This window comes from Podarcis gaigeae, assembly GCF_964106915.1.
Source record: "Podarcis gaigeae genome assembly, chromosome: 9".
Lineage (NCBI taxonomy): Eukaryota > Metazoa > Chordata > Lepidosauria > Squamata > Lacertidae > Podarcis > Podarcis gaigeae.
This window is the reverse complement of record NC_139685.1, coordinates 4,502,207-4,516,127: the sequence shown is the minus strand read 5'-3', so window position 1 is coordinate 4,516,127 and position 13,921 is coordinate 4,502,207. Positions and strand designations below refer to the sequence as shown.

The 13,921-nt window shown below is 41.6% G+C and overlaps 1 protein-coding gene across 4 annotated transcripts in view; it reads right to left on the bottom strand.

The window, feature by feature from the left end:
- Positions 1-13,921, bottom strand: part of CC2D2A (coiled-coil and C2 domain containing 2A) — a gene marked incomplete at its 3' end in the record, with an annotated part of 69,885 nt that overhangs the window by 16,775 nt on the left and 39,189 nt on the right. For 2 of the 4 annotated variants that reach the window (XM_083757281.1, XM_083757282.1), the window contains exons 21-29: positions 12,614-12,781; positions 9,702-9,807; positions 8,845-8,954; positions 6,566-6,662; positions 4,987-5,088; positions 4,631-4,807; positions 3,101-3,121; positions 2,020-2,223; positions 1,731-1,820 (exon numbers count right to left, since the gene is read on the bottom strand). In XM_083757281.1, coding sequence (XP_083613407.1) covers positions 1,731-1,820; positions 2,020-2,223; positions 3,101-3,121; positions 4,631-4,807; positions 4,987-5,088; positions 6,566-6,662; positions 8,845-8,954; positions 9,702-9,807; positions 12,614-12,781 — 1,075 coding nt within the window. The remainder of the gene's footprint in view (positions 1-1,730; positions 1,821-2,019; positions 2,224-3,100; positions 3,122-4,630; positions 4,808-4,986; positions 5,089-6,565; positions 6,663-8,844; positions 8,955-9,701; positions 9,808-12,613; positions 12,782-13,921) is intronic. The other 2 variants (XM_083757284.1, XM_083757283.1) reach the window with 1 other exon arrangement.

Genomic DNA, 13,921 nt, shown 5'->3' with positions numbered 1-13,921 from the left:
CCCCAAAGATTTTGGCTCAATTCAAACTAGAATTAAAGCAGCTGAACTGTGATTTTACATGAAGTCTGACTTGGCAAACCATTGCTCCAAACTCCATTCATTTTGAATGGTTAATTTATGAACCATGAAAGGCATCTGAAAACTATGAAAAATAAATATATAGATGAAGAAAAACATTTTCTTATTAAAAAGATACACATCATCTTTCTAGTTCGTAAATGAACCAAACAGCTAGAAACAAAAGCAGACAAGCAGCTTTTGAGGTTAATGAAGTGCAGGCCATGTTCCCGTCTCCTACAATTCAAAGTTCTGTGGAGGTGGACTGTAAAAACAGACTGGATAAAGTCTCTCAGGTGTCTGTGGAAAGAACCTCCGCCTGCAGTTCTGATATGGAACTTCACCATAATGACAGGATTTGGGATCTATTTATATTTAAGGCATTAGATTCTGGTTTTGGCCTAAGAGCATTTCTGGCATAAAGAAACCCAGAACCTTTTAAAGAGGATTCATTGCCTCAGCAATTAGCTCTTCATTCTATTTAATCTGGACCTTGAGCTGTGCATTCTAGGCACACATAGTAGCCAAAGGATAGTTCTGTAGTAAAAAAAAATCACAATGAACTCAAAAAAGTCAACCTCACAGAATTTAAAAATCAGTTATCAATTTTTCCTCCCCAAAATTTACATTCTTGTAAGTTTATTGATTCTGTTCTGAGACTGTACTACAACAGCTGATGAATTAATCCATAGATGATAGCTGACATTAAGAAGAATTCTACACATGTGGTGGGGGTGTAAATATGTACAATTTTTTGGCAAAGGGTTTTTAAGGAGGTATCAGAAATATCTCTGGGTTAAAGCTTACCAAAAGTCCAGAGGTAGCATTATTATCAATTTACAATGGGGTGGGAGGTTCACAGGCTATGAAGGAATTGCTCACAAATTTATTGACGGCTGCACGAGTTATTATAGCTAGGAAGTGGAAAGGGCAAGCAGAATATAAAATGGAAGAGTCGTATAAAGAGGTGTGGGATATAGCTATTCATGTTAAGGTAAGACAGGGAATATGCAGAATAAATGATTTTGAGGAGATATGGAGGGTAACTGTAGAATTTGTACTGTTAAAACGGAAAAGGGTCAAACCACTGCAAGGGGTGTTGAAATTTTGGGAGGTTGGATAGTTACAATGGAATGGTCTCGGTGGTGGAGTGCACATTTTCATTCTTTCCCCCCATTTTTTCCCATTTAGTTCTTACCATATCACAGTATTACATTGATGTGAACAAAAATAGATCAACCTTCTTTTAACATTCTAACAAAACATTCAACATACATATCTCCAAATACTTTTACTTATTTATCACCCTCTGTGACTTCCCTCCACCCATGTTTAGCACTATGAGCTTTGTTACGGTATCTTTTAAATTGTGCTTGAACGGTATATTATTGCTATTAACCGTAAATTCTTCTCTCTGATTCCTTTTAACTTTGTGGATCTCGGTCCAAACATATCAGTACATCACTTTTGGAACATTGTTTTAACATATATCCATCAACACATACCCATTCTTTCCTTAAATTTTGATTAGTTTGTAGTCTGATTGCCGCCGTCTATTTGGCCAATTCAATAAATTCGCACATTTTCATTCTTATTTATTTATGATTATTACTTTGTAAATAAGTAAGTAGATAAAATAAGTAAATAAAATAAAATCTAAGCCTTTAACTTACATCTGATGTACTCCACAAGTCACAGATTCCAGCAAATGATACACTGTCAGGTAAGAAAGGAATCAAGGCCACATAGCGGGCCACCAACTCCTACACATAAACAAGCAGAGAACACTCCATCAGTCTGGTGCTGTAGCTGCCAGTGAAACCCAGAGCCTAACTGACTGTATCATGGCAACCACCAAACTCTTAGACATATACAGTACACACACTTATTGGATTGGATTCCTAGCCTGTTTTCTGACCCATCACTGAAAACATATTCCTCTATTGCATGAGAAACACTTACTGATGTTTCTTGGGGATTGTCGGCATGAACCCGTAGGAGCTCATCTGGTGGGTTCAGAGGTTTGATGTATCGGGTAATGAAGACTGTTTTCCCATTGATGTCAATTACAGTCGTCAGGCACTGGCGACCTGGAAACTTGAGCGCACAGTCAGCTTGGTACCTCTCAGCGGCTTGGAGAAGTTGTTCATCTTCCTGGGTGTCAAACTTAGGGGAGAAACAAGTTAAGTGCATGTGATTTTGCTTATGAATTCTCTCTCCCACCACCACATCTCCACTTCATGAATAGGACAACTATGCCCTCCATTCAAGTACAAGAAGATGATAATACACTGTGATTTTGGTATGTTGTCTAGATGGAGCCTTCAAGGTTTTTGTGTGCAACTTTCATGTCTCTCAGAATTCCATATTATACCAGGAAGTACAGTATTACCAGTCACAATGAAAACGCTGTAATATCTAATTTGTTCTGGTGTTAGGTGGTCAGGAATAAACTGGTAGAACAGCTGATAGGGAGTGGGTGCTGTAATTCTAGATAAAGAATGGGCATATTCCATACATCTTCGTACAGAAAAAGGAAGGAAATGTATATTTAACTATCATCATATAATATTTATCTGGCCAGACATCTAAAAATGTACTGATGCTTTTCTAGATTCCCATTAAAATAAATACCAATTTACACTTTTCAAATTTTCCAAACAGCAAAAAATGAATCTATGGGATGCACAAAGCATGAATTGCCCAGAGACCTTTCTATGACTGACTTTCACTGCAACATGGTGGCCCATAGTGGAGCACTCAGCATTTTATCACTCCCATCACAACTGTTACTCAGAGTAAACCCATTGAAATGAATGGACCTAACTTAGTCATGTCAATTAATTTCAGTGGGTTTACTCTGAGTAAAACTGCCACCCATCATTTTTTAGTACAACAATTAAGCACATAGAAATTTGCACTATATTAATTCGCACGTTATAGACAAAGTACTACATTAACAAAAATTGTTAGGCCATGGACACACGAAACAATTCTAACAGATCACCACCACTGTAAAATAAGAAGTATGAACATTTTGTACCTTCTTAAGCATTTCATTCATCTACAAAGATTCAGGAAGGTAAGCAAGAAAAGAGATAAAGGTGTGAACAATGTAAAAAAAAATGCAACATGAAAGACTATCAAAGATAAGCAGCTGAGAAAATACAGGCACACATCCAATTGTTTTGTATTAGTGGAAAGCTTAGAAGTAATAATAGGGATGGGGGGAGGTTTAGGTATTCTGCATGGTCTCCATGCTATGACACATAGCATGGAATGTGCTTGCATAAACTAGAGGGAAGAGACCTTCTGGAAATTTCTGGAATCTATGAGGTTCTATCAGATAGAAGAATAATCACATTAAAAGAACTGATGCAAAAAAGAAGTTAACACCCACCGCCCCCTGCAAAATACATTCTATTCTCATCTTAGCAACTCAAGGCACAATAAATAGCTGATCTGTGAAATTTCTTACCTGACTTGTTCCCTCTGAGTTATCTACTATGTTTAATAGCACTGTCTAGCTAGCATTTTGATAGTGACTGTCTTCCAACAGACTGAAATTTTGGTTCTAGCTACTACTTTTAAAAAGGTTGGTAGTATAGCTTTTTGCTGCAACTCCAGGGTACATCCTTTCCTTTCTAACTCTTAAGAGTCTGGATTCTGTCTTGAAGGAAACTAGCTAACATTGATTCTGAAAGAGAACAAATGAGGTCAGTGAAATCTAAAGAGCTTCTTTTGTTGCTTACATTACTTTGTAAAGGGCCACATATATAGGTAAGCATTTATGCATGCATGCTAACAAACTGCCACAGATGTCGAGGAGAGCGCTAAGCTGAGCTCATCTCCTATGCTTGGCTTGCTCGATTCCTTGCAGTCAGCTACTATCTCTAGGACCTCTGTAAAGAGAGGAAGCAGGATTCCACCATGTGCCGCCTTACAGCACACCTGAGAGCCGTAAGGAACAGCAGTGCCAGACTTGTGACAATTGCAATTACTTATTTCAAACAATAGCACTGCCACAGTTAATTAATGCATTTGGTCAATCAAATCACCTTATTTACAGTAGTACCTCGGGTTAAGTACTTAATGCGTTCCGGAGGTCCGTTCTTAACCTGAAACTGTTCTTAACCTGAAGCACCACTTTAGCTAATGGGGCCTCCTGCTGCCACTGCGCCGCTGGAGCACGATTTCTGTTCTCAACCTGAAGCAAAGTTCTTAACCTGAAGCACTACTTCTGGGTTAGCGGGGTCTGTAACCTGAAGTGTATGTAACCTGAAGCATATGTAACCTGAGGTACCACTGTATTGCTAATCAGGTTTCCACTCAGTCTAGTTCTAAAAGTGATGTGTTTCCTACTTTTTTACTGCCACTTGCCCTTACACATGCTTACAGTCTATTAAAATAAGTGTATACACATTGGCTCAGAAAATAAGTCACTCCAGCAGGAACTCACAGGTCATTTATATGACTATTGGCTCCACTATCTTTGGTCAAGCTCAGCAGTTAAGGGGTAAGTGAACTATGCTGTAGATTTTAAAAACATGCCCAGAAGTAAAACACGATTTACCTTTTCGCGAACTGATTCTCCAGGAATGAGCTGGGGTTCAATAGTAATAAACAGGGATAGATATGATCCTTCACTCAGATTTCGAATGGAATCATAGGCTCTTTCAATTCCAAGATTTTTTCCCTTACTGTATCCAAGAAGAACTGGAGGAATATCTACCTTAAATGTACCATCTATCTACAAACAAAAAACAAAAACGCCATGTAACAATATGCAGTTGAGCATAAGCAGCCACGAATGGCAACAATATTATTTTATTAATGATAAAAAGGATGACTTATTTTGATATTTTTTTTTATTCACTGCTTAAGGCTCCAAAAACGTTAATGCTCCTCTGCCTGTTCATGTTTACTTACCCTTGCTTGAAAATATACGGTTGTAAATGGAATCCGAACAGAACCAAGCCAGTGCTTCTCGACACGGGTATGAACTCCGCCGGATTCTCTTTCACGATCATCCTAAGAAAAGTCACAAAACTCTTGACAAATTCCTCCAGAAATGAAGTGGCTACTTCCCATGCCTCTCCTTTTTCAACACAGCTACTCTGCAGGTGGCACTGTGGTCTAAACCACAGAGCCTAGGACTTGCCGATCGGAAGGTCGGCGGTTTGAATCCCCGCAATGGGGTGAGCACCCGTTACTCGGTCCCTGCTCCTGCCAACCTAGCAGTTCAAAAGCACGTCAAAGTGCAAGTAGATAAATAGGTACCACTCTGGCGGGAAGGTAAACAGTGTTTCCGTGCGCTGCTCTGGTTCGCCAGAAGCGGCTTAGTCATGCTGGCCGCATGACTTGGAAGCTGTACACCGGCTCCTTTGGCCAATAAAGCGAGACGAGTGTCGCAACCCCAGAGTCGGCCACGACTGGATTTAACGGTCCCTTTACCTTTACTTGCCATTATTGCATTATTCTCCCCATTAAAGTGAGGAGGATATTTTGGCTGTGTGGGGGATGAATTATAAAAACTTTTACAGGGGTTGTGCAATGTCAAAATATGAGGTGGCTCTGGGTTTTACTGAAGCTGCTTTAAGCAGTGCCCTGGCTCCTCGTTGCGAACCCTGAAACAGAAGACTTCCACAAACTGCACTGCATCATGATGCAAAAGCGTTCTTCTTGGGTGAAAAATATTCCTACCCTTATAGCAAACCACACACACACACGAGAGACCAGAGAAGAGCAGAGCATTTCTTTGTAATTCACACTAGCCGTTTAAATGGTAACACCTCTTTGTAAGATCCTTTGCAGAAGCCCAGTGTGGTTTAGACATTGAACTTCGGCGTCCAGAAGTCAGAATCACTGAGCAACCCTTCCAGGTAAGTTTGCTCTGGATAATAATCATGCCACACACAAAAGAAATATTGTCGTTGAAGCAGCAAAGGACTGCTCCTTTGCAAGCTGCCTGCCTTCATTTTTTAATAGCAAAATGTCTTATAGAAAATTAAAATAGGTTTAACGCCAGGAAATATTTGCGTTTATAGTGAAACCTATGTATCTGGGTCTAAAGGGTGGGGATGGGATTTGTCAAAAGCAGTGGTCCATCAGCCTACCTAATGCAAGTGTCATGTCACTTCATCAGATACTGTCTGCAGTGAGAAGTGAATGCAAATTGTGTCGCACTGCAACCGTGCTACTGAACCAGACTGAGAGACTAGTGCTTGGCTACCAAGACCGCCCAACATTTGTTGGCTTCTACGTGACAGACGCTGCGTTCTCTATTTTGGCCCAGCCCTAATCTCTTGCGCCATCTCTGCATGAGACCAGTGCTTGACAGTTCAACCCACAAAGGCTGATATGGGCTGGACACAAGGAGCAAGCTGATGAATCCTGGGTGGATTCCAGAGGCTTTTCATCACTGGACTCCATTCGGGCAAGCATGTCAGGCTCCTTATACCTTGACCTCCTTATTATGCATAACTCTTGAGATTTAATTTTTTTTTACCTCTAGGACATCGTACAATACTTCATCAAAAATGTTAATGAAGATATCATCCTTCACTGACTGCAAGCTGGAGGTGCTGTAGTCACCATTTGGGGCTCTGCAACATTATAAAAAAATGAGAGAAATGTCTGAAATAAAAACTCTGTACAATTTGCAATCATACATATATTGTTCCAGTTTATGTGCCTCTTCCCTCTCACTCCTTCCTGCTCCCCCCCCCCACCTCTCTCCTTTAGTTCGGTTTATTTATTTGGTATATAGACCATAAACATCAGATAGAGTGTATGAGTATCAAGGCAACCAGAACCAAGAAAGGAAAATATACATATACCACATTTTTTGCTCTATAGGACGCACCAGACGATAGGACGCACCTAATTTGGGGGGGAGGAAACAAGAAAAAAAAAATTCTGAATCCCAGAAGCCAGAACAGCAAGAGGGATCTGGTTTCTGAGAGAGCCTCTTGCTGTTCTGGCTTCTGGGATAGCCGCCGGGATAGCTGGTCTAGCTTTGCGCGAACCTTCCACAGGGCATGAGGAGCCTTCATCCCCGTGCCCTGCAGAGGCTTCTGGGACAGCCCGTGAAGCCTCCGGAGGGCAGTGGGATGTAGGCACCCCGCTGCCCTGCGGAGGCTTTGCGCAGCTAACCCCGAAGCCTTTGGAGCGCAGCGCGAGGTCCCACTGCACTCCAAAGGCTTCAGGGATAGCCACCCGAAGCCTTTGGAGCACAGCGTGAGGTGCGCACCGACCCCTCTCGCTCTCCAGGCTTCAGTGAAAGCAATGCGTAGCTCCCTCTGTGCTTTGGAGGCTTTGCATTGCTTTCGCTGAAGCCAAGGAGCCTGCATTCACTCCCTAGGACGCACAAACATTTCCCCTTAATTTTTGGAGGGGGGAAAGTGCCTCCTATAGAGCGAAAAATACGGTATAAACGCAAACAAAAAGTGGCTTTTCAAACAAAAGTATAACAAAATCCAACTAGTTAAAAATACAGATAATCTACTCAGAACTCATCTTCCCTTTAACAAAAGTGACCTGATTTTCATGGCTATAGAAATCTTTCTGAGATCTTGGTTGGAATCTGTCATTAAAACTGAGACATAAAATTAAACTCCAAGTGAATCTTCCCAAGCTGAGATGAAACAGGTTCTTATGGCCCGCCAAAAATTGCAGCCGAGAATCACCTGAACCAACGTTTACACCAAGCTGCTTTAATAAGGACAATCTGTCAGGTGCTCAGGTAGCCTGATTAACTTTCCATAAATGCTGATGGCAAAAAAGCATTTAACTTAGCCAGTGAAAAAGTTCTCCTGTGTTCAGGAGTGAAATATACTTGGGAGTCGAGATTGGATTCATGCTCTTTATTCAGCTCATAGTAATGAGGAATGGAAGTCCCCCCGAAATGCCTGCTTTATATACATTATTTACGCGATGGGCCCCACGTGATTGGCTAATTCCGGGATTCTCCTGTAGGCCAATCAGGTTACGGATTCACTTCCACCTGGAGTTGGATTGGGTGGCTCCTGCGGACCAATCAGACTGCTGCATTCTGGATCCTATTGTTCTAGGACCAATTAGACTGCTGCATTCTGGATCCTTTTGTTCTAGGACCAATCAGACTGCTGCATTCTGGATCCTATTGTTCTAGGACCAATCAGACTGCATTTTGGATCCTATTCAACTCAGTACATATCAAGGAATGTTTCATGTTGCTCAAATATCGAGCACATTGATAATCAGTGCTAGGTTGCAGACCAAGAAGGAGCAGTGGTGAGCAAACTCACCAGAGTAATTCCTTCAGGTACATCAGCGCATCTCACTAACTTCTATGGAAAGCAGTTGATGGAATTGCTATCGGAAATGCTTATGAGATGGAGTAGAGGCCACCCAACGCATTTCTCTTGAAACTGGGATTAGCAGAGCCTGGAGAAGGGGCAATTCTATTCATTGCCCATCTCAACTACACATCTTTTCTTTCTCTCTGACAAGCCAATGGAAGCCATCTGTTTTAATAAGGGAAAGCAAAGCAAGTGCAAACAGAGACCTCATGGTGGTGGCAGCGAGAAAGCCGGACTCAAGCACCACCATACACTGGGGACACCAATATCAGAAAAGGCTTGAGGCCTCACTCTGCCGCCTCAACAGTGCTCCTGAATTCAGAAGTCAAAAGCTAGCTATTTAGGTTATATGGAGAGAGTGAGGAGTCCTTAAACATTCACGCTAGGCTATCATTTGTCATACCACGAGGCAGAGAATTAAACATTTCAGAAGATGCATTCACACCTAAATGGAAGTTCAAGCTCCTCATTCCAGTTTGGGTTTGGTCCTTCAGCAGTGGTTGTTCGGCAAACCGTTCGCTGGAAAGAAACTTCTACAAAAGGTCGGACTAAGACCTACAATGAAACAGACAAAGCACTCACGTTTTTCCAAAGTGTGCAGAAGGATGCTTGCAAATTATTTAATGGCAAGTATTAACTTTCCAACATGTAAGCCACGACGCACCTTTTACTCTCAAGGGGCCTTTTAAATTATTTTATTATTGATGTAATAACTATTATTAATACATTGCTACAGAGGTACAATGAACAATTATTGATAAATAGTTGTTTTATCAAGTTGTATATTGTAATTGCCTGCATAACAAAACTACATCGGACACAACTGTGACCGTGGCGCTAGAAAAAAGTGGCAGTCAAGAGAAGCTATAATGGAAATGGGAAAGAATGTGCTTAAGAACAAACATATGGAAAACTTTCAAAAACTGGAAATAATCTGACCCACCAACCCTCAGGACCTCACCATAATTTTGTTACGCTGTCTTAAAAGATAGACTTGGATTGGTTACCAATCATCTGATTATTGCTAAAGTGTATGTATTATGCTTTCCAGAAAAGGATAAATATTCCATTACTTTTAGATTAGTATAAGAAGATATGGAACCAAACTGAATTACCTCGAGGAGTTATAAGGAAAAAGGAGACAACAAACCCCAGTTTTCTATGATTTTTTTTAATAAAAAAAATAGCTGCAAACTCATGAAATATATTTCTAAAATAAATGTTCTGGGTTTTTTTCTATACTAATAGTCAGATCTGATGTAGCAGTTTCCAAACTTGCGTCTGGCCGGCGCTTGGTGTTACCTGATTAAAGGCCCAGTCTACGCTGTGGGTTGGGCTCTGTGGGGGCGCAGAAGCAGCAAACATCTCATTGAAGGACCATGAAGATTTAGATGGTTGCTGAAGCTTGCTAGAGAGGAAGAAGTTTTTAAAATCACAGTGAATTTCCAAGAAGACCATGAAAAAATGCAGGTACACTGAAAACTGAATAAAATATAATTCTGCAAAAAATTATACATACATACACCGTATTTTTCGCACCATAGGGCGCACCCAGTTTTTAGGGGGGGACATCAAGAAAAAAAACCCCCCAGCCCCAAAGAGCAGCGTACAGGCTGCGCACCACCTCTCCCTGCTGGAGGGGTTGCACGCGGCTATGGCACAAGCCAAGGCAGTGAGCAGGATGGATCCCGCTCGCTGTTTTGGCTTCCCCTTTAGCCCCATGCAGCCTCTCCCTCCCGGGGCTAAAGAATCCATAGCCCCGTGAAGCCTCTCCTTGCCGGGAGACGCTGCGCAGGGCTTTCCTGGCTTTACTGGGAGGTGGGAGGATTCACCCACCTCCCGCAAAACCGGCAGAAGCCGCGCAACTCCTTTAAAGAGATCGCGGCTTCTCCTGGCTTTTCTGGGAGGTGGGAGAAGGGACTGATGCGGCCAGTCAGTCCCTTCTCCCTCCTGTGGAAAAGCCCGCAAGAGCACACAGAGCTTGTGTGCAGCTCTTGGGGGCTTTTCCCGCCTGCCTCCCCCCTGCATTCGCTCCATAGGACGCACACACATTTTCCCTTGCTTTTTAGGAGGGGAAAAGTGTGTCCTATGGTGCGAAAAAATTTACTACCTTTGTAAGAAAGCTTTGCAGGGCAGATGTTTTCTGCTGCAATGTTTTTCCCTGGGATTTTAAAAAAACCATTACTTACAGATGTAATATAATTCCAATCAAAATGAGGCTGCCCGAAGTTGTAATACACTTTTATATAAATATAATAAATGTATTGTTAGGCTTGCTAACAATAATATGTATTAAAATTAGCATGTTGTATAGCTTTAGATGTCTTCACTTTTTCTTACTATTACACAATATAAGGAAATGTATGCTATTGAATTATGCTCTTCCTATAATAACATTGCCAAGGTAAGCAATAAAGGAGTTGTCAAGAGTAGATCCTTTAACCAAAATGGGCACATCACAAATCTCACCTTATGGTGCAACCACACTAAAATCAGGATGGAAGCTACAAGAAACCAAAGGATGAGAATTCCCCACCAGCTCTAAGAGACAGGTACTCCATCTGCCGCTCCTTAGGAGGAAAAGACTCTGGTTGCCAATGGTCTGGATCTGCCAGTTCTGGACAAAGGATGTCAGTGTGGATAGAAGTCGAAAGCCAAAGTGTGGACTGGGAAAAGGCCATTAGACATGGAGACTCAACAATGTACTGAGAGCTCCACAGTGTGTGCCAAGCGGACCCTGAGTAAAAGGAACATCTGTCCTAATCATTATCTTATCTGGATCCATCATGCCAATTATTCCAGGCTAAGTGATCACGCTCTGCTTTTATTTAATTTTATTTAGATACACTGTTTATATAAAGGGTAAAGGTAAAGGGACCCCTGACTGTTAGGTCCAGTTGTGGACGACTCTGGGGTTGTGGCGCTCATCTCGCTTTATTGGCCGAGGGAGCCGGCGTACAGCTTCCGGGTCATGTGGCCAGCATGACTAAGCCACTTCTGGCGAAACCAGAGCAGCGCACAGAAACACTATTTACCTTCCCGCCGGAGCGGTACCTATTTATCTACTTGCACTTTGACGTGCTTTCGAACTGCTAGGTTGGCAGGAGCAGGGACCGAACAACAGGAGCTAGTTTGTTGCAAATGCACCTCTCATAAATGAGACTTTGCAGCACTAAAGACTAAGGTTCTTGATCTTATTTGAAGGAATAGCCACAATCCAGATCAAGTCTCTTCCATGCCCATCTCCATCTTTCAGAGTGGGTAAGTGAGCACAGAGCATATGGAAACGGGGGACTGAGAAAGCTGTAGCACACTCAACTCTCTGCCTGTGAACTCAAAGAACCTGTGATTCGTACACCCAAAATATACACTCTGTGAAAGGAAATAATTTTAGAAAACATGGAATTTAAGGTGTATTCAGTCCAAAATAGGCTGGATGCTCCAATATGATACTGATGCATCCACAATATCTTTTTAAGGTGAGTTGACCAGAAGGGTACACATTATTTCAGGTGTGATTGCACCATTGGTTTGTATAGTGGTGTTATGTCAACAGTTTTCTTTTCAATCCTTGTCCTACTGACCACCCTAGTGTGTCATTTGCCTTTTTCAGAGCTGCTGCACACTGACTATTCCTAGCAGGCAGGGGCTGCAGTCTCCTAGTGCCCCTTGGTGCTTTGGCTAGTGGCAGATGCCAATGTGTGCCTTCCCTTTGCTTCTGTAGTCCTAGGGCTATTGCATTTTTGGACCATGAAGAAGAACCAGTTTGAGCAAATAACCAGAAACAAAATGACTTGGATTTTTTTTTTTTTGAGGGGGTCAGAATTGTTTGGACCCTACCAAGAAGCTCAGAGTACAAGAAACTGTTCCATTTTTATCTTCACATGTTATGAGGTTGGTGTGGATTAGAGTTTAGAGATAGAAGCCCCAGGGGATTTGTACTTTATTTACACTAAGATAAAGATGGATAAATAATTTATACCTTTTTGATAAAAACATCAAAACAGTATACAAAAGATAGTGCTGAAAACACTTAAGATAAACAAAGACAAATAAATCAGTGCAAAAAAAAAGCAGCAAAATCAATCGACTAAGTGATCTACTCAAAGGATCCTCAGAAAATGAAGACCTTGATCAGCCTTCTAAAGACAGCATACATGTTTCTCAGGAAAGACAATCTGTGTGTGAAGAAAAATGGAAAGAAAGTTCCATACCTCCCAACAGGCTTTCTAATGGGAATCTCATAAGCTCTAATGATGTTCACCAAGAGTTTTATGTCACCATCTGAGAGATTTTGCACAGTTACTTTTTTCCTCTCTTTTCGTCTTGGTTTTAAGGGTCTTTTTGTCTCCGCCAATTTAAACAGGCTGAGTCCCAAAATGCTAATTAAAAAAAGCAGAGTTAAATAGATTTGCACATGTAACTTTTTCTGTTATTATAATAAATGATAAAATACTTTGTATTAAAAAGGTAATTATCAATGTTATTTGAGATAAAAAGTGAAGGAAAAACAGACAGGAAATAGATACGGGAAGGTATAAATAAGAGCTTACACCGTATGATACATATGGCATATAAGCAATGATAGTACTCTACAAAACATGCCTGTTTGGATGCATGTATCATAGCAAAAAGCAACCACCAACAGAGAAGCAGAAATTAACAGATGCATAATGACATACCCTGGGCCATCAGAACTTAACAGAAGGCAAAGCAGGACAAAAAGAAAAACCAAGAATAAAACACAGTTATGTGGATTTGTATGTTACAAACTCCCAAGAAAAATCCCAAGCAAAAACAAATGCATGCACACAACAGACGAGTTATCTGAAAACTTCCCAGAAATAACAAATAAGAATCATAGTCAAATTCCCATGTAAATGAAAGTGTGTGTGTGAAATCTCAGCTGCTCTCCTCACAAGCCACTTGGGGGAAATGGGGAGGGGAATGCAGCTATCAATCATGTGTGCCTAATGTTGCCTTTTTCTGTAGCATGAAATAGAGCCTGACAGGTGTTTTCTGCCACATCTGCATGTATGGAATGATAATTACCTAAGCATGCATGGGTGACCAGTTAAACGTATAAATAAAACTATGCAAGTCTTAGTAAGCTCCTCACTAGCTCAAGGCAGCGGCATAATGCTCTAAAACACTGTATTTCAGCCAAAGTCTGGCTGAGGTCATTCCTGAAACATTGCAAAACACATGAAACTCCCCACTCCCTTTTCTTGCGCTGAGATTCTTAAGGACAACTCAAGCCTAGGCCAAAGTCACAGAGCACTGGCTGCATGCTAGTGGGGGCTGAAAAAAAGTGGTTGGCGCAATTATTGTAGCTTTGTAAGCCCCACAAAGGAAAGCTCACAGGTTCCTGCAAGCAGGAGGGCATTCTCACAGCTCAAGGCCACATCTCAGCCAGGCAAAAGCACTTGAGGAGGGCAAAAAGCAGGGGCAGGGAGGGGTGTGGGATGAAGGCAGTCCTGAGGGCCAGGCAGAGAAGCCTTGAGGGCTGCATTTGGCCCCTA